The sequence below is a fragment of the Amblyomma americanum genome, chromosome 2 (genome assembly GCF_052857255.1).
Source record: "Amblyomma americanum isolate KBUSLIRL-KWMA chromosome 2, ASM5285725v1, whole genome shotgun sequence".
In the NCBI taxonomy this organism is placed as follows: Eukaryota; Metazoa; Arthropoda; class Arachnida; order Ixodida; family Ixodidae; genus Amblyomma; species Amblyomma americanum.
Window position 1 is genome coordinate 165,480,920 of NC_135498.1, and position 26,246 is coordinate 165,507,165.

Sequence of the window (26,246 nt, forward strand, 5' to 3'; positions counted from 1 at the left end):
CCGGTTTTCCGGAATGAAGAGGGCAACTGTGCGATCTTTAGCAGCTGGTGTATTTACTGCAAGATATGTTGTTAACCTTTCAAAATACGGCACATATTCACACTGGGGATTCAGCCAAGAATCGGGGGACAGAGATAAGCTTCTTCGTCTTCTTCCTCGTAAAATATGCCACATACCCACATGGAGGTATTGACCAAGGTGTAGTGGCATAAACAAGGAAATTTCCATAGGAGATTGCGACCAAATTTTAGCGCCAAACTTGAGCTTTGAAAAATATATCAATGAGCTTTCGCGTCTTCTTCTTCGAGTTTTCTGTTTGCAGCTGAAGGCCTTACGTAATTTTGTGCAGCGCGTGTCGTGCATTTGTTCCAGCAGAATGGACTTGTTGGGGCATATTCATTTACTTTTAATATCAATTTTCTTTATAATATAGAGAAAGTTTGCTTCAGCATTTTTCATGAACCACGCGCAATAAAGCCACACTGACAGCCATCGTAACTGAGAGAACGCGCGCTTGCGAGCCCGTGCAGTGGAAAAAGACGCCTCGCTCCACTCGTCCAGTGTCCGTTCCATCTCTGCATCTCCAGGGTAAGAAAACCGACCTTTCTGGCCTAGGTGCTCAAGCGCGTCTCTGTGCCACTGATGTTCTGCCTGCCTTTGCCGACAGGCCAGAAGGCCTGTCGTCAAATCCTCGTGAGGCCGTTCCGCGAGTGGGGGATTTGACCAGGTTTTCCCCCTTAGAATGTAGGCCTAGTGTCTCTGTAGGCTTACGGTCATGGCTGCGTCTTCCCCGGGGCGCAGGTCCGGTAACCCGGTGCGCCATTTGCCTGCTGAAAGTAGTTGCCTGCTTACGCGGCTGAAAACATGCCAGTTAGGTCTTTTTGTCAAAACAGTGCCAAGCTTATCACTGTGGCGCCCTGCAGCGATGGTGTAATTGAAAGAAACTCCGTATTGTCCAGGAGCAGCTGAAGGTTGCGACCAGCCGATATCTAGAGATTTTCGAGGTGCGACGATTTGGCAAAAGATGATTTTGTGCAATTAAGCTGACTTGGATTGTGTTGCAGACATGCTGCAGTGCACTTCTTTCGCCTCACTCCCGGTGAAAGCGTTTAATCCTGACCAACTTGCCTGCTTAACAGGAATATTCCGCGGTGTGGATCTCTCCACTACGCCGGGAGAAATTCTTGAAGACTTCCGTGACGCCGGTGTTGGCAACCTCTGAGTTTACCACTGCAACATAGTCTCGTATACCAACTGAATCAGTTATCGCAACTTTGGGGGGTTCTACTGCCCATGTGAGATCAAAGTTTCGTCTGTTGTACCGTGTTCACCCACTGTGGCCCCGACCATTACAGTGCAAGAACTGCTGGCGTTGAATAATAATAATAATAATAATTTGTTTTTTGGGGAAAGCAAATGGCGCAGTATCTGCCTCATATATCGTTGGACACGTGAACAGCGCCGTAAGGGAAGGGATAAAGGAACGGGTGAAAGAAGGAAGGAAGAAAGAGGCGCCGTAGTGGAGGGCTCCGGAATAATTTCGACCACCTGGGGATCTTTAAGGTGCACTGACATCGCACAGCACACAGGCGCCTTAGCGTTTTGCCTCCATAAAAACGCAGCCGCCGCGGTCGGGTAAGAAGCCGGGTACTCCGGATCAGTAGCAAGATTTTCCATTGGCGTTTAGGTCACAGTGGAAAATCCTGCAAGCCGCCAACGCGCTGCCGCGTTTGCGGCGGTGATCATGCTTCAGACGTTTTCCGTTCTAAGTCATTTAGCTGTTTCCTTTCTCACTCTGATTGCACCGCTGACGATCTCACCTGCTCGAAGTGTGCCGATGAACAGAGTGTCTCGGACATTATTAAGCGCGACAGGTGCTCGCAGGCGGATGCTTATGCTTTACTTGGCAGAACACAGATACCGTACGCAAGTGTTGTCCGCACGACCGCTCCTGATGTGGAGGCAAGCTTAACAAAGTCGCTGTCGCTGTGGTAGAGAAGGCTATTGCTGGTGTACTTGACCGCATGATTAGTACGTTCAATGATGCATTATCACAAGTCATTTCCGTGGCCCTTCCGCAGCTTTAGGTACCTTAACATAGTCTACCTGTCATCCCTCCTATGCAACTGTAGATAATATTCACCCATCCACCTCTTCTGCCTGCACGCCTGTGGGTGTAATAGACCATGACCCAGTCTCCCTCTCTAACGATTGTCAGTGAGATATTGAAATGACATCTCAGAAGTGTCGTACAGCTTCTTCTCCTTCAAAATCTGATCATCCGCATGTCAAGACTAAGAATGTTTCGCCAGGAACTACAAAGAGATCAGATTGGTTGAAAGTGGCTGTCGCTGCCTAATTTTTAAAACAGTAACCATGGCAGGAATAACTGTACTGCAGTGGAATTGTCGCTCTATCTTTTTTATTTTCACTACTCATAACAGCTTATTCTCAAATCTGTACGAGACATTATATTTCACTACAGGAATCGTCGCTGTCTCCCAATCGCCCTTTTACAATTAGAAATTCTCTGCTTTTAGAGCTTATCGCGCAAACGGCAGGGGTGGGGGCTTGCTAACATTGATTTCTATATAACTACTTTATCGTGCTAGGTGACCGCGACACTATGACCAGGGCATCGTGCTGAGCGTTTCCTGCCCCGCCCCCGCTGAATTCCAGTAGGATAAAAGGTGCCGTCAACGAGCACTGTGCGCAGTCTGTGGCCGGCGCTTGGCTGGAGTTGATCATAGCTTTATTGCAGGTGAGAGTTCTATTTTTTCTCTCGAATTTGCCTTTTGCCCACCACCGACTGCGTTTCTGTTTTGTCGTTCTAGTTTGAGACTATGTCAGCTTGTTTCAAATGTTCTGAACATTGCCCTCCGAAGGCAATTACTGAACATGCTCTGGTTGTAATAAGGCCGTTCCGTTAAAAAAATGTTCAGGGGTTACTGCAAAGACTGCTGCCGAAAGAGGTTTTGAAGCATACGCTGACTGGCGCTGTCTGCAGTGTAGTTCACACAGTGGTACGTATTCAGAAAATCAAAAGGTGTGTTCGTCAAGAACGGTTAAGGAGCTCTGCCAAGATAGAGAGCTTCTTGCCTATTAAGGACGCCATCAGCTCACTTTCTCGTAGAGTGGATGAGTTGTTGCTGCTGAAAACTAATGTTCAGTCGCTAGAAGAATCAGTAAAAAGTGTACATGCCTCCATTTCTTTCTTCTCTGAGAAATATGATGACTAAGTTTAATCCACTGCTGACCAACAGACCACAATCAGAAGCTTCAAGACGAAATGCTTACTCAGATCATCACAGTGGCGGGCCAAAATGAACAACTACTGCACCTTCAGAAAGAGATTAATGACATGGAACAATATAACAGGCTGCAGAACTTAGAAATACAGGGCTTCTCTCTTAAGCAAGGTGCGCAGGTAGGCAATAAAAAACTTAGCAGAGAAGCTGAAAATTGAGCTAATGGACTCAGATATTGAAACAGCTTATTGTCTGCCGCAGATAAAAAGAAAAAAATTAAATTCTGCTGGTAAGATTCACATCTGCTGCTGCGAAAGAAATATGAATGAGTCATCGAAGCCAGATGACGCCCCTAATGAAAAAGAGGGAGCTACCTGAAATGTACTTTAACGACAAGCTCACCACATCAAACAGGAAACTGCTTTGGGAGCCTAAGCAGAAAGGCAAGGCAAATAATTTAAAATTTGTTTGGGTCAAACATTGAAAACTTTTTGCTGGTAAGACCGAAGTCTCTTCTATTTTTCGAATCCATGATTCGACCGATTAAGATAAACTAGTTTGAATCATGAACTTTACTTCTCCCGTTGCATCAATATCGTTGAATTTTGTAAATTAGTCTCGCAAAAGGAGGACGCGTTCAGTGTACTTCATGTAAACATACGTAGCTCACGAAAACATTGGAATGAATTTTTGGCTGTTGTTGACCACACTAAGAATACTATCGACGCATTCATAATTACCGAAATTCACATCCCTTCCACAGTTCTCTCCTCTCTTTCGTTACCCAATTACTCCACTTTCTCTTTCACACGATCAACTCGGATAGCAGCGGAATTCTTGTTTTTGTTCACAGCAACTGGAATGCCTACTCTTTACCGCCAAAATTTTGCTTTACTGAGTATGCCGCGTTACAGATATCATTCTCAAGTGCGGAGGTTACTCTTCTGGGAATTTTCAGTCCTCCTTCCAAAAATGCGAAAGAATTTCTTTCTGAGGTCGACAATTTTTAGGGCTCCCTACTGCCAAATCATGCTATATGCTTCATTGGCGACTTCAATATTGACACCTTGTCCCAGCACTTTCATCTGTTTGCGAATACCAAAGTTCCTTAGAAAAACTTAGTGTTGAACCAACGATAAAAGGCTCCACAAGAGAAGAGTACCTTTGAAAACATTTGGTAGCTTCCTGTATTGATCACATCAATAGAAGAGCTCCATTTTCCCAGTCTTTCTCTTCGGTTTATACAGACTGACTTGCATATTATTACTTTGTAGGTTCCCATAATCTTTTTCCTTCTTTAGATAAATCATACCCAAACGAGGAGCGAAGTTCATATAAAGACAATGCTACATTCGATAACCTTATAGGAGACTTTAACTGGTCTCTTTCCTCGAAGAAGAGTAATTCTTTTAACGTGTACGACAGATTTGTGCAAGTTATGTTTTATAATTGCCACATCACAAAAAATCAAAGTGATCAAAAAGGCAACCTAAATCTTCCTTGGTTGACAACTGACATTCTAAAGGTCATTGCAGAAAAAGACGCCCTTTGGACACGTTGCAAGCGTAGTCCCAACAATAGAAGCCTGAAAGATAATTTCAGGTTGTTTAGAAATAAAGGTACTGCCATCATTCGAGCCTCGAAACGTAACTACTTCAATTCGTCTTTTCATAAAAACCAATACTTTTCACGTAAAACTTGGTCAACTATTAATTGCCTCTTCGGACGAAACCCAAAGCAATCAATTAGCGACTCATTTGGTAAATCATTCAAAGGCTTGCCATCTGCGGCTTATGAGTTTAATGCATTTTTTTCTCAGGTTTCCATGAAGTTTCCTCTATCCGACTATGAGGTTCCGCGGTCTTTATGTTGCATAGCTTCTTCAGTTTTTCTCCCCTCTATTGCACCCCAGGATCTTCTTAGCATAATCGTCAGCTTCAATTCGAAGAAAACTGCAGGCATTGAAATTATCAAAATGAGAGACCTCCAACGTAATTTTACGACATTTCAATCGGTACTTCTTTTTATGTTGAACAGTTTTATTACTGAATGCTTCATTCCACACAATTTAAGAGATGCCATAGTTAAAACATTACACAAAAGTGGCTCGTTCAATGATATTGAAAATAATAGGCCTATTTCAATTCTACCTGCGATTGCGCAGATTATCGAAAAGCACCTATTCCAGTTATGTACAGTGTGTTTCCACGAATAATATCCCATCAGAGGCACAGTTTGGTTCCAATGAAGGCAAAAGACAGGTTGTGTTATTTGAAAGTTTTACTAATATTATTACCCTGATGTTTTGATAAAAAAAAATTGCATGTGATCTGTTTTTGGACTCTAGCAAAGGTTTCGATTTTGTTCGGCATGGTCTACTGCTAAGAAACTTGATGTCATGGAATTTAGGGTCCTTTTAATGATTTGCTGAAAGACTATTCTTCTAATCGGACTGAAGTTGTTGAAATAAGAGGGCATCGAAGTGCAGAATCATTTTTGTTGGCAGGTGCTTCACACGGCTCGGTTTTATCGCCTTCGCTTTGCAATTTATTTGTAAACGAATTATCAATTGCTCTAGCAAAATTATACATTTTTCAACTCGCCGGTGACACGCTGTTGTTGACAACAAATGCTTCGCTGCCTCTGGCCATGGATGCTCTCAGAACGTATGTGTTGCATGTTATGTACTGCTTTGTTAATGATTCTATTTCCATTACTCAAGAAAAAACTAAGCTCATTTGTTTTCAAAATTCTCAAAAAAAACCTTCCCTTTGTTCAATCATTGTTTTTTTCATTTTTCGCATTGTCTTAATTGTTGTTGTATTCCTATTAATTTTTCAAATAGCGTCAAGTACCTTGGTATACTTTTGGCAGAGATATGTCTTGGAACAGTCATCTTACTACCGTAGAATGTAACAAGCTTCGTGGTTTATCAGGTGTATTATACAATGTTCGATATTTACTACCTTTTCAGACTCGCAAGCTTATTGCACATTTTCTTATTTATGGTATCCTCAGATATGGAGTCACTTTTTATTATCACTGCTCAAAGTCTTGGCGAATGAAATTAAATGCTCTACTAGCTAAGGAACATCCTTCGATCCGTGACATACATGGACGTTTAACACGAATGCAATTTATTTGTTTTTACAACTGCCCTCTTTTGATGCCCTCTATTATCGTGCAGTTATTCGTGCTCACTTTTGGAAGAGTGAATTTTTGGTTCTGTTCATTTTTGTTCGCCCCTTTTCGGCACGACCCCCGTATTACGGTATCTCGCTGCTACACTCATGATCGCTACTTCACTCGTAAATATTATATGCCCAGAAGTTTTATTTCTCTGCCTGATTCGATCTTTTCAGTTTATTCGCTGTCACAATTAAAGCATTTTTTAAAAACCCTTATGTCGATAACTTAAACTCTTAGCTTCTTCTTGTTTAGTTTTTGTATTGAGGTTATTCTTGTTTGCTTGTTTTTTCACCCCTGTTTTGCAGTATATTTGGGATTCACGGACTTCCGGGTACTGCCCTACAAGCTTTTATGGCTTGGGAGACCTGTCTTAAAGTTCTAAACATGTTTTCTGAAAAATAAAGGCGTTGAATTATTATTATTATTATATGTATTATTATTATTATTATTATTATTATTATTATTATTATTATTATTATTATTATTATTATTATTATTATTATTATTATTATTATTATTATTATTATTATAATTATTAATATTATTACGGGCTATGCGTACACTCGGCTTCATCTGCAGGCTTTCGAGAGAGTTTCGATCCCAACTCCCTTTCTTAAAGCTCTACCTCTCCATATGCTTGCCGCTTTTGGAATATGCGTCTGTTGTTTGGAGCGGCACTTGCCAGTCGAACTGTGAAAAAATCGACAGAGTTCAGATAAAGTTTTTACGCATATTTCAACATCGGTTTTCTTGCAAAACTTCTAGCTCTCATCCCAGACGGAGTAACTCACTGCAGCTTCCTTCTCTTAGCTGCCGACGCGTGAGGGCAGATATAATTTTCTTGTATAAACTTCATGGTCACATTCTATGCCCTCAGCTCCTAGCGCGTATCCTTTTGCGTGTACCGCGAAAGAGCATAAGGGAATTCAGACCATTTCAAGTTTCTGCGCTCCTGCACTTCCTCTCCCCTCTGGACAGAATGCAAAAGTTGTTTAATTCTCTTTGTCCTCACCTTGATATATTCGAAAATTCTCTCCCTTCCTTTATATTGAATGTCCGTGACGTTCCACTTTGAGCACTCTTTTTCTCATACATAACTTCCCCTTTCATGCATTTTGTCTTTACTACACTTGTGCGTTTGCACCGGTATTATATTGTTTTTTTCTCTCCTTAATTGTACATCACGTGTACTTGTTTTCATTAATATTATTTCTTTAATACTATGTACTCACGCCTGATTGTCTGTAACGCGTTCACTAATTACATTTCTTATTGTGTATGATTGTATTTCTAGCTTGTATTTCAGAGATCTCTTATTCGTTCATATTAGTATTGGCTTTGTTCTTGTTTGTATTTTGATATATGCTGTACTTGGCTGTTATCGGTCGTTCTTGTGTTCATTCTCTTTGTTTATTGTTTTATTAGTTATTTATATGTCTGTTGCCTGTTCTAGCTGTTTTCATTTACCGCTGTTCTCGCTGTTTTCTTGTTCTCGCTTTTTTGTTTCATGCTTGCTGTCGCGCCTAGTTTATGTGTCTTTTTTTCTATCGCCTTGACTGCTGCATTACCTCCCCTGAGTGTCTTCCTTTGTAGTGAAATAAATGTACATTTTGTGCGTGTGAATGGTGTACCAGCACCAAGACCTTTGGGTTGTTCCTGGGCACCGAAAAAATAAAGATTGATTGATTATTATTATTATTATTATTATTATTATTATTATTATTTTTTTTATTATTATTATTATTATTATTATTATTATTATTATTATTATTATTATAATAATAATTATTATTATTATTATTATTATTATTATTATTATTATTATTATTATTATTATTATTATTATTATTATTATTATTATTATTATTATTAACTTTATGCAACCTGATTGTGAGATTCTTGCAGTTGAAATCCTTGCTCCACAGTGTGGCCCATTTGCACTGGCAAATATCTACTTCCCCGCAGGTGTCCGTAGGGCGGATGGGCTAGATGCTTTACTGCACAACAAATAAAATGTAGTTCTGGTTGGGGACTTCAATTCGCATCATGTTATATGGGGTTTCAGGACTGACTACCGCGGGCATTTACTTTGGTCTTGGATGTCAGCAAATGATGTGTGCTAATAGTCGCGCCATATCTTACATGATGGCAAATTCTCATTGCGCTGTTGATTTAATGTTAGCAAATAATGGTATTGGACATCATCGTGGTCTACAGTTGATTTCGGTACGTCAATTAAGTGACCTCTACGCTATCACTTTCACCATTGCGTGCAGTCTGCTTAGGGCGACTTGTTATGCACAAAAATTTTCCAATAATACACTCTTCAACAAATTTCCGGGTGAAGCGTTCTTGTCTGCTGTCCCCTCGGGTAAATTTGACGGGGTCCTCAAGTACTATCTGCCGTGTGTTTACCTGCTCGGCGATCCGTCTTTACAGATTAGCCAGCCATTAAAAATACGACTCCTTCGAGCTGGTGGTATGAAGACTGCGAAAAAGCCTATCTTCAGAGGAAAGCCGCTTGGAAGAGCCTTGCGCACAACCCCTTCAGGCGCTGGGTTCACATATGTGGACGCGACCTAAGCCTCCTCATATTTTCGCATGCAAGGCGAATTTCCTCCTTTGAATACCGCGCTCTTACCATTTTGACCCTCCTTGTCAAGTTTGTGACGCCATCTCTTGCAGCTGGAGAGAAACGCGTCTGTAAAAAAAAAAGAACATATGTGCATCACTTCGTTTTTGGGCGGTACGAGTAAATAGCTTTCCTTTTGCACTCTATCTTTACAAATTATCGTGAATGATGCAATTTAGGCCTTGGAATGTGTCGATAGATTAACCTAGAAACGGCTGACCAATTTTCATCGTCATAGACGAATAAACAGTGTTTTCACTAGACGTTCAGGGCGGCGCATCCAGAAATGTGGTCATGGCGCCTGAATGCCTATAATATCAAAGTGGCGTTTTCTCCGCAGAATTCGCCGTTTTTTTGTGCACGTATAGTACGAATTGGGCTTACTCCTTACGGGCGTTGAAAACTATGCTTGTACAAAGAGAACGTTGGCCGACTCCAGCGCTGAAGCGTTTTTCATGAAAATAGCCGATGGAGAAGTTCTTTTTTGCCAAAGTGCGGCCGATCGAGCAATGAAGACCCGCAGATGGTCGCAACGAACCGCCTCTAGCTGTGCCGCTGCCGGCAAACAGCGCGTTATGACCAGTCCTTAAAGTCAGGGAGGTCTGCGGGGCCTTAGGCCCCTCCCTACTAATATTCAAAAAGGGATATGAGACCTTTTGTGCTAGATTGTAGAACGCATGAATCCGAAGGCAGCAACCATATTCAGTGACGGTCAGAACATTTTTTTCTCTATCACTTTGAAAATTTCGCTGCGGTTTTTAGCAAGAATCATTACATTATGTATGAAACCCAAGACGGACAAAAATACAAAGTGGCAGCACTACACAAGGGAGGGTGAAAAAGGGGAACCCGTGCCCTCACACCATGGTCATTTCAGAGCTGACTGCTAAGCTACAAGGCTACAAAACAATAATCAGCACAGACGTAGAGCGAGGGGACAGTTTGTTTCAGGTCTCTGAAATAAACTGATCAAACAACGATGTTTAAAAATAATATCTCATTTTTGCAAAAGCCATGTGTAAAGCAGACCGCAAGATCCTCTCTCTCTCTCCCTCTCCACCTGTGCTCAGACCACTCGATACCCCTTCGATGCAGCCTGACTTGAAGCATTACTTATGATGGAAGTAACTATTAGCCTCACATTCTGAACACGTTAATTACACAACGGTGCCGACTTGAAGGCTGCACATCTAAAAGCCACGTTCGAGGCCCGAAATGCCGAATACTCTTCTGCGTGTCGACACAGAATGACTGCTTTTATCTGTTTTATAAATCATGAGCTGCAGAATAATTCCCTGAAGTGTATATTTCCAGAGATAAATATGTATTCATGTCTAACGATCAGTTAGAAAAGGCAAGCAAATGTAGCAGTGCTTATGTTCATGTATGAGGTTTAAGGCGCTATGTGCACAACTGTGGACGCCAATAAAACATGCCTAAATATGAATATCTTTGCATAATTTCTTGCACATCACTGCTACTTAGTCTACTGATCGCCATTTAATCAAAAGAATATTTTTCCTTTCAGCAGATTTAATCGGCGCCTGAATAAGCAGTGGCCTAACAACTGGATAAATTACAATTGCTTTGCAGCACCTTTTAAAGGAACGATATCCAATGCTAAAAATGAATACAATGCAGGAGCACATATTTGTGTAATACAGTCAACCGGAAGTCTTTCTATATATACATCGAACGTACTAACGTACTGCCTTCTTCTCATATCGCTCAGTTAACAGTATTGCCCCGTCGGGAAGAAAGACCAACTGGAGTCCATAGGTGAAGGCCTTGCTGCGCGTTTTCATGCTCGCACTGCCTATCATTCGACCCCATTTCACTTGAGTGCAGACTTCACTGAGGTCTCTATATCTGATTTACGTCTGTAGTTAATTGTCTGCAGTCTGCTGCCCCTGGAGTTGACGGAGTAATAGTTGGCATGCTGAAGATAGTAATGCAAGATTTTGCCCCGGACCTCTGGCAGATTCTGAATTGGTCTTTGGAGAAAGCCTGGATTCCACAAAATTAGAAAACAGCGTAAATTATTTTACTGCTAAAAGACCAGGGGAAGGGTTTTGATCTAGACAATATTCGTCCCATTGCTCCCACTTCAAATTTGGTAAAGCTTGTAGAACGGGTAGCCTTCAGCCGCCTCACGAATTATGTTCCGTGTCTTCAAGGCTTCGGCGAGGCTTAGATTAGTTTCCGCCGTGGGCGTTCGGTTTGGACCACACATATAGACTTGAAGATCCGTATCAGGGTTGCTGTGAAGCAACAACAGGTTTCATTTCTGGTTGCTTTGCAAACTGAAAAGGTGTATGACAGCGTTGAGCACAGAATTCTGCTTCATAAGATAGCTCGTGTACAATCTCCTTGGTACCACATCACGTGGATAAGGCAGTTCTTAACGAATAGATCATTCTTTCGCACTAAGGGTACATTAATTTCTAACGCATACACCCAATCTAGAGGTCTCCCACAAGGCTCCGTTCTTTCACCGTCGTTGTTTGATATACTAATGCGCGATATCCCTATTCACCTGGCCGTCAAAGGTTTTGTATGCGGATGATATTGTTTTTTTTTTCGTTTGTGACAAAAATATTCATATCTTCTACCAATTGTTGCAGGAGTATTTAAATGCTGTGGAAGTTTCGCTGGACAGCCTGAAGATAACTCTAATTGTCAACAAGTGTTCCGTCCTTTGTTTCCCAAAGCCATCGCCTCTTTACATTTCTTCGTCGTATCACTCTATTCTAATCCCAGAAATTAATTTTGTTAAATACTTGGGTATAATATATGACCCGCAGTTAAACTGATGGCCCCAAATGAGAAGCACTATGTTTAAAATTGAACGTGGCCTTGGCCGGTTGGTAAGGACCAGCAACAAAACAGTCGGTATGCGTCGGGACACTCTGCTCTTTCTTTATAAGACCTATCTACGGCCAGTACTTAAATTCGGCTCCGTTCAAGCAAGCTTGAACCCCTGTTCGGTATGAAGCGACGCGCTCTGCGCCTTTACTTAGGTCTGCCTAAATCAGTGGCTAGTCCTGTGCTGTAGTTAAAGGCTGGGTTACCTGTCTAAATTCGCGGTTTAAGCTCCTCACTGCGCGCACGTTTTAAGGACTTTGAAGTCTGTTCCTGGATGGGCTAACCCCATATTTACAACGAACCTAACTCTCTTTGGTACTTTTTTATCTAGGTATAAGCTTCCTCAGGTTGTGGCGGTCGAATTCCGATGGCGGCGAAATTCTAGAGGCCCGTGCGTGTCAGAGCACGTTAAAGAGCCCCGGGTGGTTGAAATTTCTGGAGCCTTTCACTACGGCGTCCCTCATAGTCTGAGTCGCTTTGGGACGTTAAACCCCCATAAAATAAACGAAAACTAATTCCCTGCTGTCAAAAATTTCTGTATCAATAAATTATTTAGTTCAAGTTAACCACTGCCGGGCTGACATTATAGCCTCTTTTGACGACACCCTCCTACAGAATGCTAGAATCTGCCTGCCAATGCTATAAATGGTCTTATTGAGAAGTATCTGGAAAATTTTTCTAACCATAATGCCGTTTTTACAGACGCCTCCCAGCAAGAAGAAAAGGCAGCCATCGGCATTTACTCAAGGGCCCTTGATTGGAGTTAATCATTTTGCGCTCCTGACTATATAGCCCTATTTTGCCGCAGAGTTTCTGACAATTTAGTTGGCCTTTATAAGGATTCCCTGCACTCTGTTTCAGGTTATTATACTTTCAGACAACCTTTCGGTCTTGACAGCGTTCGAAAAATTGAGGGATACTCAAAAGAGCTGTTCCCTTCAATTTTGTAGCGAAAGCTACACTAGTCTAGTAAGCAGCGTATTTCAGGCGGTCCACGCTAGTCACTTCCGGGCATGCGCCGTAACCCAGCTAACCGGCTGCGACGAGTCGCAGGTGTACGCCGCGCGCCGTCGCCTCGCCGGTCTCCGCGCAGCGCTGCGCGTGACGTGACTCTTAGCTAGGCGCCTCACAGCGCATGCGCTATGCTTTTAGCTGCGGCGCCGCGGAGCGGCCGCTCGTCTTGGGAGAAGGCGCAATGGAAAAGGTGAAGACGCTTGCCGAGACGTTCTTCACGTACCTCGGGCTCTCCGACACGCGCTTAGCTCTCCGCGCTCCATTCTTACGTAGACGAGCAACCTCACGCCGGGCTAAGGGGGTGGTGGATGCAGCTTCCCGTAGGCTGTGAAGATGTCGCTTGATTTGCACGCGGCCACCAGCCGCGTCTTCTTCCATTGCGCCTTCTCCTAAGGCAAGCGGCCGCTCCGCGGCTTATATCCTCCGCTGCAGCGCAGTCGCAAGAGCATTGTGCATGCGCCCTTCCTTTCCTCAAAATCGTCAGCGCCTTGAACGTTGTTAACGCCAGTGAACACAATGAACGCCGACAGCTCTCGCTTTGTATATCCTGGATTAGCTGAGCTAACGCACATTCATCTTTTTATCCTGGGCACCGTGGGATTGCTTCTAATGAGAGGGCTGCCTTTTTAGCAAAGAACGGCCTTGGTGGATTTATGTACCGCTCGTCCGAAATACTGTCTAGATTTTTAGCACGCTTTCATCGATTCCACTGTCTCCCCTACTTCAGCATTGAGCCTCCCGTTTGTACAGCGAATTTTCAACACGTCATTTCTTTGGAGTTTGCAGATGAGCAGTTCAAGGTAATGTCATGTGTCCATGACGCTCTTGTGCTGCAGAATACTCGACTAAATCTTTATTTACGTCGCTGTGGGTTATTTCTGAACAACCTTTGGAGTGTGGTGGCGAAACTGATCTCTCTTTCATCTTCTGCCGGCAGCTGACTTCTCTCCTTAGAATTTACTTGAAGATCCCCCTCGCTCGACAAGGGCTTTTCTGTCTATTCCGATTCTCCTCTCCTTCGGGGCCAGCGCCGAGGGATGTGCTTTAAAACCAGTGTTCGAATATATTCACGAATATATATTTACATCAGGTAGAGTCCTCTGCTAGAATGGGAATTCAATGCTTTTTCTTCCATTTCTTTTTCATTTTTTGTCCAAATTACAGACTAGAACACAAAATTAATCAATTGCTTCACTCCTTGCCCATGAGAGCGTTTGTATCCGCAATGCGCACGGTTCAATTTTACGCCTTGGGTATGTGCCATTAAGCCTGAGATCATCATCATCATCATCATCATGATTGCTTCTAAATAAGTTCTGCGGCGACCGTAAGCAATGCCGTTTGTTTCCTTGACAACAGGCGTTACACTCACAAGGAGGACCGGCGTACTGCAGGGGTATTTCGCAACCTCCTTGTTTATTCAAAACGACACACGGCATCCCGCGACGTCCATGTGAGGGTAGTCGCATGGAACATCGTAATTCCAACGAGACAACAAACAATGACTTCTTGTAGTCCGCCCTCAGTCTAAAATTGTCCCTACGCTCAGAATTATGACGCCTTTAACATAATATGGTTTTACTCATTTTGTGGCTCATATAACAGGAGCTGTTGCCGCTGACTATTTTTACCTTCGGCCATACATACGAAAATTATGCACAGCGCAGAGCATCCCTGGCAGTTCACTTTGTGAACCGTGCGGAAGGAACTCGGGAGCCCAGTCGGCGTTACTCAAAGACGGAGCTCAAAGTACAGAAACGTCACACGACAAAGCGCTCCTGCTGTCGAGACCCAGGGTTCTTTAACGTGCACAGACATCGCACAGCCCACGGGTCTCTAGCATTTCGCCTCCATCGAAATGCGACCGCCGCGGCCGGGATTGAACCCGCGCCTTCCGGGTCAGCAGCCGAAAACCACAACCACTAAGCCACCGAGGCGGATCACTTGATGGAATAGGGCCTATCGGTTCGCGGCGGGCCCACCTGCGGCATGATCATGGGCCGTTGGTTGGTTAAATCAATTTAATGCTCTAGCAGGCAAATGACGTTTTCTTGTGTTACGCAAGGAGCACAACTGTCCTCAAGGGCACAACATAATGCGCGCCACGCGCGCCAGTTTTGATGCATTAAGTAATGCAGAACCAGAGATATGAAATAATCTGTGGTATTGATTTATCCCCACGGTAACCTAGAGGCTCGCAATGGGTATCAGCACGTTCATGGCCGTGCGTGTCGATTGCTGCTGGCATTGCAACTATACAGTCGTTCTCCTACTCAGTACCGGCATATTGCCTACCTTGATGACAGTTCTGTCTACTGAAACCAAGTGCAATGCAAAACTAACCAGTGCATCTTCGCATCTACGTCATCGAATAACTCACAGCGCCGTCCACCTGGCTTCAGTTCCATGGTGAGATAGAAATGATGTTACCAACATCGTTCGGAATCACGCTGATGCAATGTGGCCGGAGAAAGCAGTGGAGACAGAGACTTTCGCAATAAAAAATGTGTGCAACTGGATCGTTAAAAGGCCGTATTAGTGCATTATACTTAGCTCAGAGTGCTTTTTCTTGCTGCACTTTTCCGTCGCGCCCATTTTTAATTTGACGTCACAAGCCTGCTGACGGAGCAGAAAAGTAGAATAAATGTGGGCGGGAGCCAACGATTAAAAGGAGGCGAACTGCGATGCTTCTAGTTGCAATAGCGGCGGAGCTTTCAACATTCTTCCGTTCATTTGTGAACGATAGGAAGTGTGCTTATGTCAATATAAAACACGGTTGATGGTGAGGGCGCTTACGATGCCCGCCAGCGAAAAGACGGGTAATTAACTACAGACAACAGTGACACCGTGCAGAAAGCATTACGTTTATTGAACTAGAGGCTGACATTGGAGACTGTACACTTAATACAGCATTTTGATTATGACCGTTCGTCTACCTCACAATTTCACTGCACTGTAATTACTCCCCCCCCCCCCCCTGACCAAAGGCGTTGACTCTCTACAATTGTGCTTTTCTAGCCAAATGTTTCTGTATCTTATACGCCAGGCTATCATGATTTCATGATTTCCGCAGTGACGACCGCGAGCCAGTCATTTTGCGCAGAGTTCACTGCAGAAGTCTGAACTGAGCACCGACCTTAGCCTGGTAACATCAGCAGTTAACCATCATTTCACGACCATTCCGGATGGACTTAACAAATGAAGTTAGCTTGTCAGTGGAGAGAAAAGATTTAGCTACAGGAACCGGATTACGAAAAAGTGTTTGTGGACAGTCGGCGCCGTTGCCACGTATTAATTGTTGAGTGTTTTTCGCGTCCTTATGCCGTTCGATATTATTACGATGCGGCCGAGGATCCTCTGAAAATCTTCTTCCGGCGAGGCGACAGCAACTCTGGAAACGCGCAATTGCGGCGTAGGTGGTATGTTGCTATGTGTAGTTCTCTTAGCAACGTACGGTGTGCAATTAGCAGAATAAAAACTTACAGCTATCAGTGTGTGCTACAAAGGTGCTTCACTTCCTTCCCAGCAAATCTAATCCCGTCATGGAGACCACACCGAAGTCTTCTCAAGAATCCAAGAAGGAGGCACCGTCTAGCGCAAACCCTTCGGCCGAGGGCAACTCTAGCGATGTGCCCGCTGCGCCTGCTTGGTGAGCGCAGTGTTAGACGTTATGTATCCAGTATAGGCAGCACTGATACATGCCGTCTTCAGAGGACCACTTATACACCTTCAGACAACGGGCTTTTATTTTTCGTATCGCTGCCTTTCTATGTCCGATTATAACTGCTTGCTTGCGGACGAAAGTTGCTTCCGATTAGCATTGTACCGGCATGGCGCCATTACTTCTAATGGCACGAAATTAGCATCACGTGCGAAATGCAAGGGCCTAACTACAAGCTGCTTGTATTTACATGCCGCAAATGAGCGGAAAGTTTTAATAAATAACAATGTGTTCCTCCTTGTCTGTCACCACCGCAGATTAATTACTTTGCTATCACATCATAAGATAATGATGTATTTGGGTATAAAAGTGATATTCATTTTTGCTCTCAGTACACGTGATATACCGAGGATTGAAGGTTTAAATAGGCCAACCTTAAAGGTGGCAGCACACGTTGCGCAGGCAGCGTTGTTGGTTGCCATCTGCAACAATCAAAAGTTTTCAAATCCCTCTTACCGCAGGATAATAATTAGACACCGTTTTAGACAAATGCTTGCTCGAATTTTTGAAATACGAAATGTTTAGGGCCAGAAACTCGCATTCGCACTTATCCCGTTTTACAGGTTTCATGAGTTTCATCTTTTTTTTTTTATCTTCGGGCTTCATGATTAGCCAGAAGAAGCTTATGAATGCCACGTTAGTCACGCTACTTATTTTGCCATAATTACTAGCCTGCAGAAAATGCAACTTCACGCGGCACAATGGGATATGGTGCAGCGGTGGGGTCAAACCAGCAGAGACCACTTTTGCAACAGTAGCGGAAGCGAGAATATATTTCGGGTGAACTGTGCGTACTGAACATGATAAGAGAAGCGTGCAAGTTTGCCTGATTTTGCTGTGCCTTTCGGCAAAGCTACAAATTGCTTCGCGATTATGAATGGTTTCTTACCGTTTCTGTGGTTGCGTGCATATGCCGTGTTCTAAGGGGCGCAGAGTGCGTCTCGTTCGTCCACAGCGGATGCAGCCTTTGCAGAACCCGCGCCTGCAAGGCCGTACAGTGTGCTTGGAGAAATTGGGGGAGCATTGGGGGAGATCGGAGGGATATTACGCATTGCGTCCTGACACCGCGCACCCGCATCTGTGGTAGAGTGTCGTCAAGCATAAAAATGCATTTATCTTGCTCGCAGAGAGATAGTAGGGCATTCGTGTCTTCATTACCGGCGGAAGAGTAAAAGCAATGTAAGATAGGATCAGCTCGACAACGCGCCATTTTTGTTTTGCGCAGTGCATAGTGCCTTAATACGACCTGTACCAGGTTGGGAGCCGTACTGTGTGGATTTCGTACCAATTCACGCAAACTGTGAGGCAAAGTAGAGGCCGCATTTTTACGTTTAAAGCATTTTACGTCGAAGCGAACCCAACGCGGCGCTTCACCCGAGTAAGCCCGCCGCTTTCCTTACTAGTGTCTGGCCCACTGCAGCGGAGAGTCCAAGAATGTGGCCCTCCTGTGCGTGCTGGCAGTAATGACGACAGTCGCTGTGACTGCCGGCGTCCTGTTGCTGAGCGGAGGTCTCGAAAACGAGAAAAAGGTGGTGGAAAAAAAGACTATTGTCATCTCCTACACGCCGTCCATCTCGACGCTGGGCAACTACTCGGAATGGGCAGCAACCGTGGACGCCGCGCCATGCGTGGGAGCTTCCAGGTAAGAGGGGAGAATGCACTGGTGGCATTGCGTGCACTGCCTCCAAAATCCAAGCAAGAAAATCGGCGTGGGGGGAGGGGGTTCATTTTGTGGTTGCCTCATGTTAGCGTTGACACCGCAAAAAAGGCACACAGAAGAAGCAGAGAACACATGGGGTGCATGTGCTATCTTCCACTACGGTCTTTTGCGCCTGCTCATCTTTGAGGAAAAAAGTGCATTGAAGGAAGGATATTACAAAAGCTATCACGAACATCCTGACCAAAAACTATGAAACCAGGAAACGTAAGAAAAACACGCACATAAAATTCCCCGCCTTTAACCTTCTAATGCGGCGAATGCGAACACTAGCTGAGAATGTGATATACTTAATAACCACGTTTATTGAATCACCTCAACTCGCACCTGCAGGCCTGGGCGTACCTCACTTCGTTGCTGCGCTTCGCGAGAGTGAAATGCAGAGCGTAGACAAGCTTTACGTTCCTGATTGCCTTGCACGCGTTTGGCGCTGCAAGCCAGGCACGGGGTAACAAAGGGGCTGGCAGCGGACCCTCTTCACAGACGCAGAGACTGCAGCCTGTCCATGCTAGAGGTGCATGCCGCTTATGTGACGCGTGCGGACGTTAAATTTATTCCCAATTGTATTGCTTCTCAACCTAAGCAGTATTTCACCGCGACTATCTCCCAATGTCAGCGTCGGCGCACTGGGTCTGTGTACTTGCATGGATCGACTGCTACGCCAGCGCGCCGCGCACGAGAGCGCCTTTATGCACCGGCGCAACACGCCTGTGATTGCTGCCGACACATGTGTTGCGCGTATGATGCCCCGTGACGTCTCGCCTTGTTGATCCACTTCGCTTGCGAGCACTTGGCTTCCTCTCTGCTCGTTCCCAGCCGTGATGGTGGTGGTGACGTGAGCGTGGATGCGCTGGCGCGGACGAGGACGTGGATATCGGGAAATCATGCTAGCTGACCATTAAAAGCTAGCGCTCCGTAAATAGACCAAACAAATTGAAAAATTCGTATATGGGCGCTGATACGGTGAACTGCACAAGGAAAATGAACTTTTAGGGTGATAGTGTTCGTTTGATACTTATCCGTTTTGCTGCAATCCAAACTGATGGTGCAAAATTTATCTGGAAGACATGCTCATGATCATAGACGCAGTGCACTGCCCTCCGGCAACAAGCGCTATAATATTATGATGAACAAAATTAACTACGTTTTACATCACTTTCGTGTAGAAAACCGAAATGTGATCATTTCCGTATATTTCAAAATTCTTTATGTAAGATGAGACGAGATGCTGCCTGGTGCGCGTGATCAAGAGGCTGCCGCCACTATATTTAACTCGCATTTTACTCGCAGTTTGAAAGAAGTCGTTTATGAGCATATACGTGCACAGAGCAGCAGTCAGTCCTGTTGTGGACTTTATTTTCTTAAGCGAAAGTATTTCTGCATGGCGATTTGAGGTTTATGCCTAGCACCGTTCGCAGAAGTGACGAAGAGTGTTACAATGAGCAAAGACTTCAAATGCAACCGACGGCACTGCAGTACTTCCCGAAAAAGACTTTTGCTTTGGTTTCTTCGAGGCGCACGCTCGCAGTACTAATGTGAGTGTGAACGACTTTTGGTTAGACTTCAAAGTGGTTGCTCGCAAATCTAAGGGGAACGTGTTACAGTTGAAAACAAAGTGTGGGCGAGTTCTTTACTCTTATAACACCGGAAATAATTCGCCTAAATAGAAAAATAGTACGTCGAAGAACAACGAAGCACCTAACACCAATTTCGGCAATATGTAGGTACATTCACAAGCATAGTACAGATTTGCGCACTCGTATTGCTAAATGAAAGCACAAGTACTGCAATGTTAGACTGCTATATTTTCTTCAACAGCCGCCACAAGGGTTTCGGAGGTTTTTCAAGTTTATTTTATTACATCATAGCTGTGGGTGAGTCAGGGTAAAAAATTAATGTGGATTAGCTCAGCTAATCCAGGATATGCAAAGCGAAAGATATCGGCGTTCACTGTGTTCATTGGCGTTGGCGTTGACAATGTTCTAGACGGCGATGGCATTGAGCAAAAGAAGGGCGCATAACTGGCTCCCTGAATATGGGAACGCCTCATTCGTGCTTTGATTCGTGGTGCGAGAGAGATGTGGAATGAATGAATTAGCGCTGACAGCGCCGTGGCTGACATGCGGCACTGCAGCAATACCTAGGCCGCATCGTTAATTTGGTGACCAATCTCTCGCGATCAACCATTAACTTCATGTGACCTCCCAGTGTGGTAGGGACGGCGCGCTGCCTATCCAGTGTGCGGAACGCAATCAAAGCAGGCTTTTGAGGCCATGTACATGAAAGCGAGATTGAGGTCTCCACTGTCCCACGGAGCCGGTTTAGCGCCTTTCCTCTCGGGAAAATGAACAGCCTTTGCAAAGTTGTCAACGCAAATGAATTCTATGAACGCAGTCGACTCACTTGTTTTGTTTGGTTTTTGAGGAAAGGAAATGGCACAGTAACCGTCTCACATATCTCGGTGGACACCCGAACCGTGCCGTAAAGGAAGGATAAAGGAGGGAGGGAAATAAAAAATAGAGAACTGAAATAATAACAATAATTGGTTTTTGGGGAAAGGAAATGGCGCAGTATCTGTCTCATATATCTTTGGACACCTGAACCGCGCCGTAAGGGAAGGGATAAAGGAGAGAGTGAAAGAAGAAAGGAAGAAAGAGGTGTCGCAGTGGAGGGCTGCGGAATAATTTCAGCCACCTGGGGATCTTTAACGTGCACTGACATCGCACAGCACACGGGCGCCTTAGCGTTTTGCCTCCATAAAAACGCAGCCGCCGCGGTCAGGTTCGAACCCGGGAACTCCGGATCAGTAGCAGAGCGCCCTCACCACTCAGTCACCACGGCGGGTAGAACTGAAAACTGAAAGTTACATTTTGAGGAAAGGCGCGGCGCTGCGCAGTGGCGGAACACCTGTGGCTCGGTGCCACTGGGGAGCGAGAGAGAGAGAAAAGGCGACGGAGTCGGCGGCGGCCACCTGCGCCGTGTGTGACGTCACTTGGGCTCCGACATACGCCGGCTCGCACGAAGCGCGTTGTTGACTAGCGTTGTGTAGCTTATCGCTTCAAAAGTGATCGCAGATCACTTAAGGGACCCCCGGACCTCATTTACATGGCACACAGCCGGAAATATGAGTATTTTTAAAAGAGTGCAAACATCGGAAAGTCGACCAACACTATAAACAAAACTTTTTATACAGACATAGATATAAATACAGAATACTTTATACATCAAATGAAAAACTATACTGGACAACGTTTTGATGCGTATGCAAAGGGGTTTTAATTTCGCGGAAGCTGCTTTTTGAAATACCGACATTCATAGAATGTAATTAGTTTATCAAGTGCGGCATGTTGTAACGTAACATCTGATTACTATAGTTGGTGCGGCAAAAATGAATAAACCATCTTTTTTTATTACGCAGGGTATTAGCCGGAAGAGTTTGAGTGAGGCAAGCCAAGTATATTAACCCTCGTTTATTATATTCTACAGATCTTTTGTATCTGGTTGCTAAGTAATATTGGTAGAAGTTGGGAGCTGGCATAATCTGGTAGTGTGAAAATAAGTGATCGGTAGGGGCATGCTAGTCAACATTGGCAATGTAACGGACAGCTTACTTTTGTAGCATGTGAATTTATTGCATATTTGTTTCTTTTGTAGTGCCCCACACCAAAAACCAGTAGTTTAAATGAGACAAGAAATGACGTTATATATCGTTAACTTGACTTAGGAAGGAAGTGTAGGAATTCAGCGAAAATACCAACACACTGCGAGTGATTAGCGGCGACAGAATCAACTTGGGCGTTCCAGCTCATGTGATTGTGGAAAATAGTTTTTAGTATTTAAAAGTTGTACATAATTTTCACTGGAGGTTTTTAATCTATTCATTCCGTCATTTATAATTGGAAGAACAAGCAGAATTATTGTCCCTTGAAAAAATAAGCTTTTATCATCTGCGTAAATGACATATTTTGGCTTATTATGCATGTAACTGTATCATATATGTATAATATGAACAAGATAGGCCCTAAAATGCTGCCTTGCGGCACAGCGGTACAAACTTCTTGTGATGATAACAGATGGGACCTTATTTGGACTTCCTGATAACGATGCTGAAGGTAAGACTTTATAAGGTTTAGGGGCTTCACGCGTATGCCGTATAATTCCAGATTCTTCAGTAAAACAACGTAATTGAGGCGGTCGAACGCTTTCAAAAGTCTACAAAAACTCCGATACAAATTTCCCCGTTGTCAGTTGCATCCAGTATGATTTATTTTTGTGTTAATAAAATCGTTTCGATTGATTTTTCGTTGATAAAGCCATGCTGGGAAGGAGAAAAAAGATTGAACTTCAAGAGAAAATTATATAATCATTTGTAGATTATTCTCTGATCTTTTTTAAAAAGGTCGGCAATATTGAGATTGGTTGATAAATAGACATATCACTTTTATCTCCTTTTTTGTAAACAACGAAAAATTTTGATACTTGCATTAGCTTTGGGAATAGGCCAGCAGATAGGGCGACGTTGTGTCGCGAATCGGTAAAGCGTCCCAGACTGCAGAAGGGGAACGCTATCGCGTGCAGATTCGAACGAAACAACAGAGAGAACAAACAGAACAAAACGAAGCGTATTTATAATTTAAAGCAAAAGGGGCCAATAAGAAATGGACACGAAAACAAGAAAAACACACACTCAACACGCGTACAACACTACCGAATAAAAGGAAAGAGTTCACCAAGTACTGTGCATCCCAGGTGAAGCAGGGATGCCTTGCAGACAGGGCGGACACGGGTGGTTGTAGTGCGACATGTCGCTGGCGTTGCGTCGAAGGAAGCGACGGAAGGGAGCAATGATGGTAGTAGGAGCGGAGAGAACTGCATGAAGACGCTGGTGGTACCCCGCAAACAGCCCGAAAAGCTTGGCAGCAGCAGGTGAAGCGTAGCCAGGACCCATCGGCGGCGTCCCGAAATGCCAGAGGCTTAATGGAGGCTATCCAAGGGTGCCTTTCGGCAGCACGGACCCTCAGTCCATCGGCTGCCACCTCCACACTTGCAAGGAACACAGGAGGCTTGCGTCGGTGATCCAAGGGAGGTCACGGCAGCACGGACCCAACATCCGACGGCTGCCACCTGCACGCTTGAATGACACGATCTCCGCTGCGCTCTCTTCATTAACACATCGGTTTTCTGACACGTCCGCTCTGCGCTCTTCGTGCTCGTCACGCTCTCTGCTGCCGTGCTGTCACCTCGCACGCACACGCGCAGTGCTGGGCTGGCACGCGCAGCGCTCCGCTGTCCGACGCACCACGTTCAAAAATCCTCCGAAGGTTTGCTGTGCACCTCACGTATGCCCCCCTCCCCCCTTCGGAAAAGTTTTTCCAGATAGAAAAAATTGCCGTTGGTGCACACAACACTAAAGTTCATGTGGCAAAGAGACAAGTTAGACGCTGCCGAAGTCACTGAGGGCACTTTACACATTGACACATGGAGGCTCATGGAAACGTCGTACATCTGACAAAAGGGAAAATAAAAACTATACAAAAAATCAGACACAACTTTTAAACACGTCTGTACCATAAATGTGAATATGTACACACTGAACCACCCATAACTGGAGAAAGGGGGTAAAAAAATAACGCACAAACACTTTCAGGACACATTTGCACACGTAGCAATTGCAAACACCGGGTAATAGCACTGCACGCTGGGTATAACCCTCCGGCCATTTCCCAACGACTCATGCAATGAACGCCTGCGTTTTCTGAGACTGTCACCTTGTTCGATTACGACATAAGATGACACCTTCACAGTCTCCTGGAACGCACGCTCTACGTATCGTTTAAGCATATTGATGTGGAAGAACTTCTTAGAGTGGCCCAAGTCGATCCAATAATCCACGTCATTCTTTCTGCTAGGAACCACGAATGGACCTTTCCACCACACTAGCAGTCTATTGTGGCTGCTAGGCACAAGAATGAGGGCACGATCTCCAATTCTCTTCGTTTCATAGTATTTCTCCTGAAACTGTTGGGCACGCAACAAATTTTGATATGCCGCTCTCAGTTTGCTGTAGACGTTCTATTCGATCCAGAACGTAAACGTATGTCGTCTTCGTGTCTTCTCCCAGCTCTTCCCTTGTCCAGAGCTCTCTGAGCACGGCTAGGGTCGTCGCACGTGCCGTCCAAATATCAACCCAAATAGAGAAATCCCCAAGCTCGCCTGCGGCACCTCTCTGTATGCGAACAGAAGCGGATCGATGTAGTGAATCCATGTTTTTGGCGGCTCCTGATTGAGCTTCCACAGCATCTGCTTGATTCTGCGTTAAAGTTCTCCACCATCCCATTGCACATTGGGGGTAAGGGGTCGTGCTGCGATGTTTCACCGCGATGGCAGGACAGGCAAGTTGGCGATACATACTTAAGCGAAAGTAGCGCAAAAGACGAGGAAAACATGGAAAGAAAACAACAGGACCAACAACAGTTGTCAGTTTGCGCTGGTCCAGCTGTTTTCTATCCTTGTTGCCCCTGTCTTTTGCGCTGTTTTCGCCTAAGTATGTTTCACTGCCAAGAGATCATTGAGCTCTCTCATTATTTGGGAAGTGAAACAGGAGGCCTGGTTGTAGAGGATATGTCTCGGAAAAGCTATTCGTGAAAACATCTCCACGGCGTCGGGATACCGCGTGGCAAAATCGACGAGAGTGAAAATATATCTATTCCGTTTCACCGATGTAGCCGACAGCGGACCGACAATGTCGACAGCGATACGATCTAATGGAGTGCCGATAAGAGGCATGCTTCCCAACGTAGCTTTCCCTACTTTGCATTTCGGACATGTCCTTTGGCACGAGCCGCATGATATGACATACCTCTTAATCTGCTCCTGCACTCCCAGCTAGTAGAATTCTTCCAGAGCTCGATCTGTAGTCTTCCTAATGCCCTGATGCCTCGCCAACGGGTTATCGTGGGAAAGGCTTAACACCTGTGATCTGCAAGACTTAGGAAGTACTACCTGTCGGACCTCTCTGCCTGAAGCGAGATGATTAAGGCAATACAGTAACCCCTTTTCGACAGAATACGAGTGTGAAGTGCCGTGCTTGCCATAGAACACCTTTACTACTTTCACCCAGCTCGCCTTCAATGACTCATTGTCTCTTTGCTTCTAACATTTCCTTGGTGAACCTCATTGGACCAACGCTTAAACCAGTACTTTCCCTCTTTCGTCCGGAATCTTCCTGTCCAGCGAACACCACTTTTAGGCCCTCGTCCTCCTCATTTTCACTGGAAACCTCGTCACTGCCTATGCAAGGACATAATTTAGCAGCGCCCTCTGATTAGTTCCCATTAATATCTGGATTGAACGGCTCATAGGGACTTGGTATATCTCCAATTATGACATCGCACAATGGTGTTTCCATGCACTTTACCAGGGCCGGGCCAGTGAAATAAGGGGAAGCAATATAGACTGCCTCGGGAACTTCCAGACTACTGCCATCAACAAGGAACACCGTAGATGTCGAGCCGGTGAGAGCTGAGTCGGGAGCTACGGCTCTGCGCACAACCTCTGTATTGCTCCCTGTGTCCCGTAAAACACGTGCAGGTAGGCCTCGGAGCTCTCCCTCTATACAGGCATGTGTTGGGCGTCTGCAAGCTGTTTCCGGACAAGTCAGACCACCACCTTTTCTTCAGCTGGTTCAAGCCAATCTGCTGTTGTGCACACAGTTTCAGGCGCACTCTCTGGCTGAACACAACAGGACGACTGCTTCTGGTTTTCGTGCTTTCTTGAGCAGGAGCTTACATCATGCCCTGTTCTTTGACAATAATCGCAATAAAGCTGTTCTGGCTTAGAGCGACAGTCGGCAGCCTTATG

General features: G+C 44.8%; 1 protein-coding gene across 1 annotated transcript in view; it reads left to right on the top strand.

Annotated features, from left to right (window-relative positions):
- The first annotated feature begins 529 nt into the window (after positions 1-529).
- Positions 530-26,246, top strand: part of LOC144119246 (scoloptoxin SSD14-like) — a 71,202-nt gene continuing 45,485 nt past the window's right edge. Inside the window, exons 1-4 of the mRNA XM_077651915.1 lie at positions 530-588; positions 2,613-2,761; positions 16,475-16,597; positions 18,090-18,311. Coding sequence (XP_077508041.1) covers positions 16,491-16,597; positions 18,090-18,311 — 329 coding nt within the window. The 5' untranslated portion in view covers positions 530-588; positions 2,613-2,761; positions 16,475-16,490. The remainder of the gene's footprint in view (positions 589-2,612; positions 2,762-16,474; positions 16,598-18,089; positions 18,312-26,246) is intronic.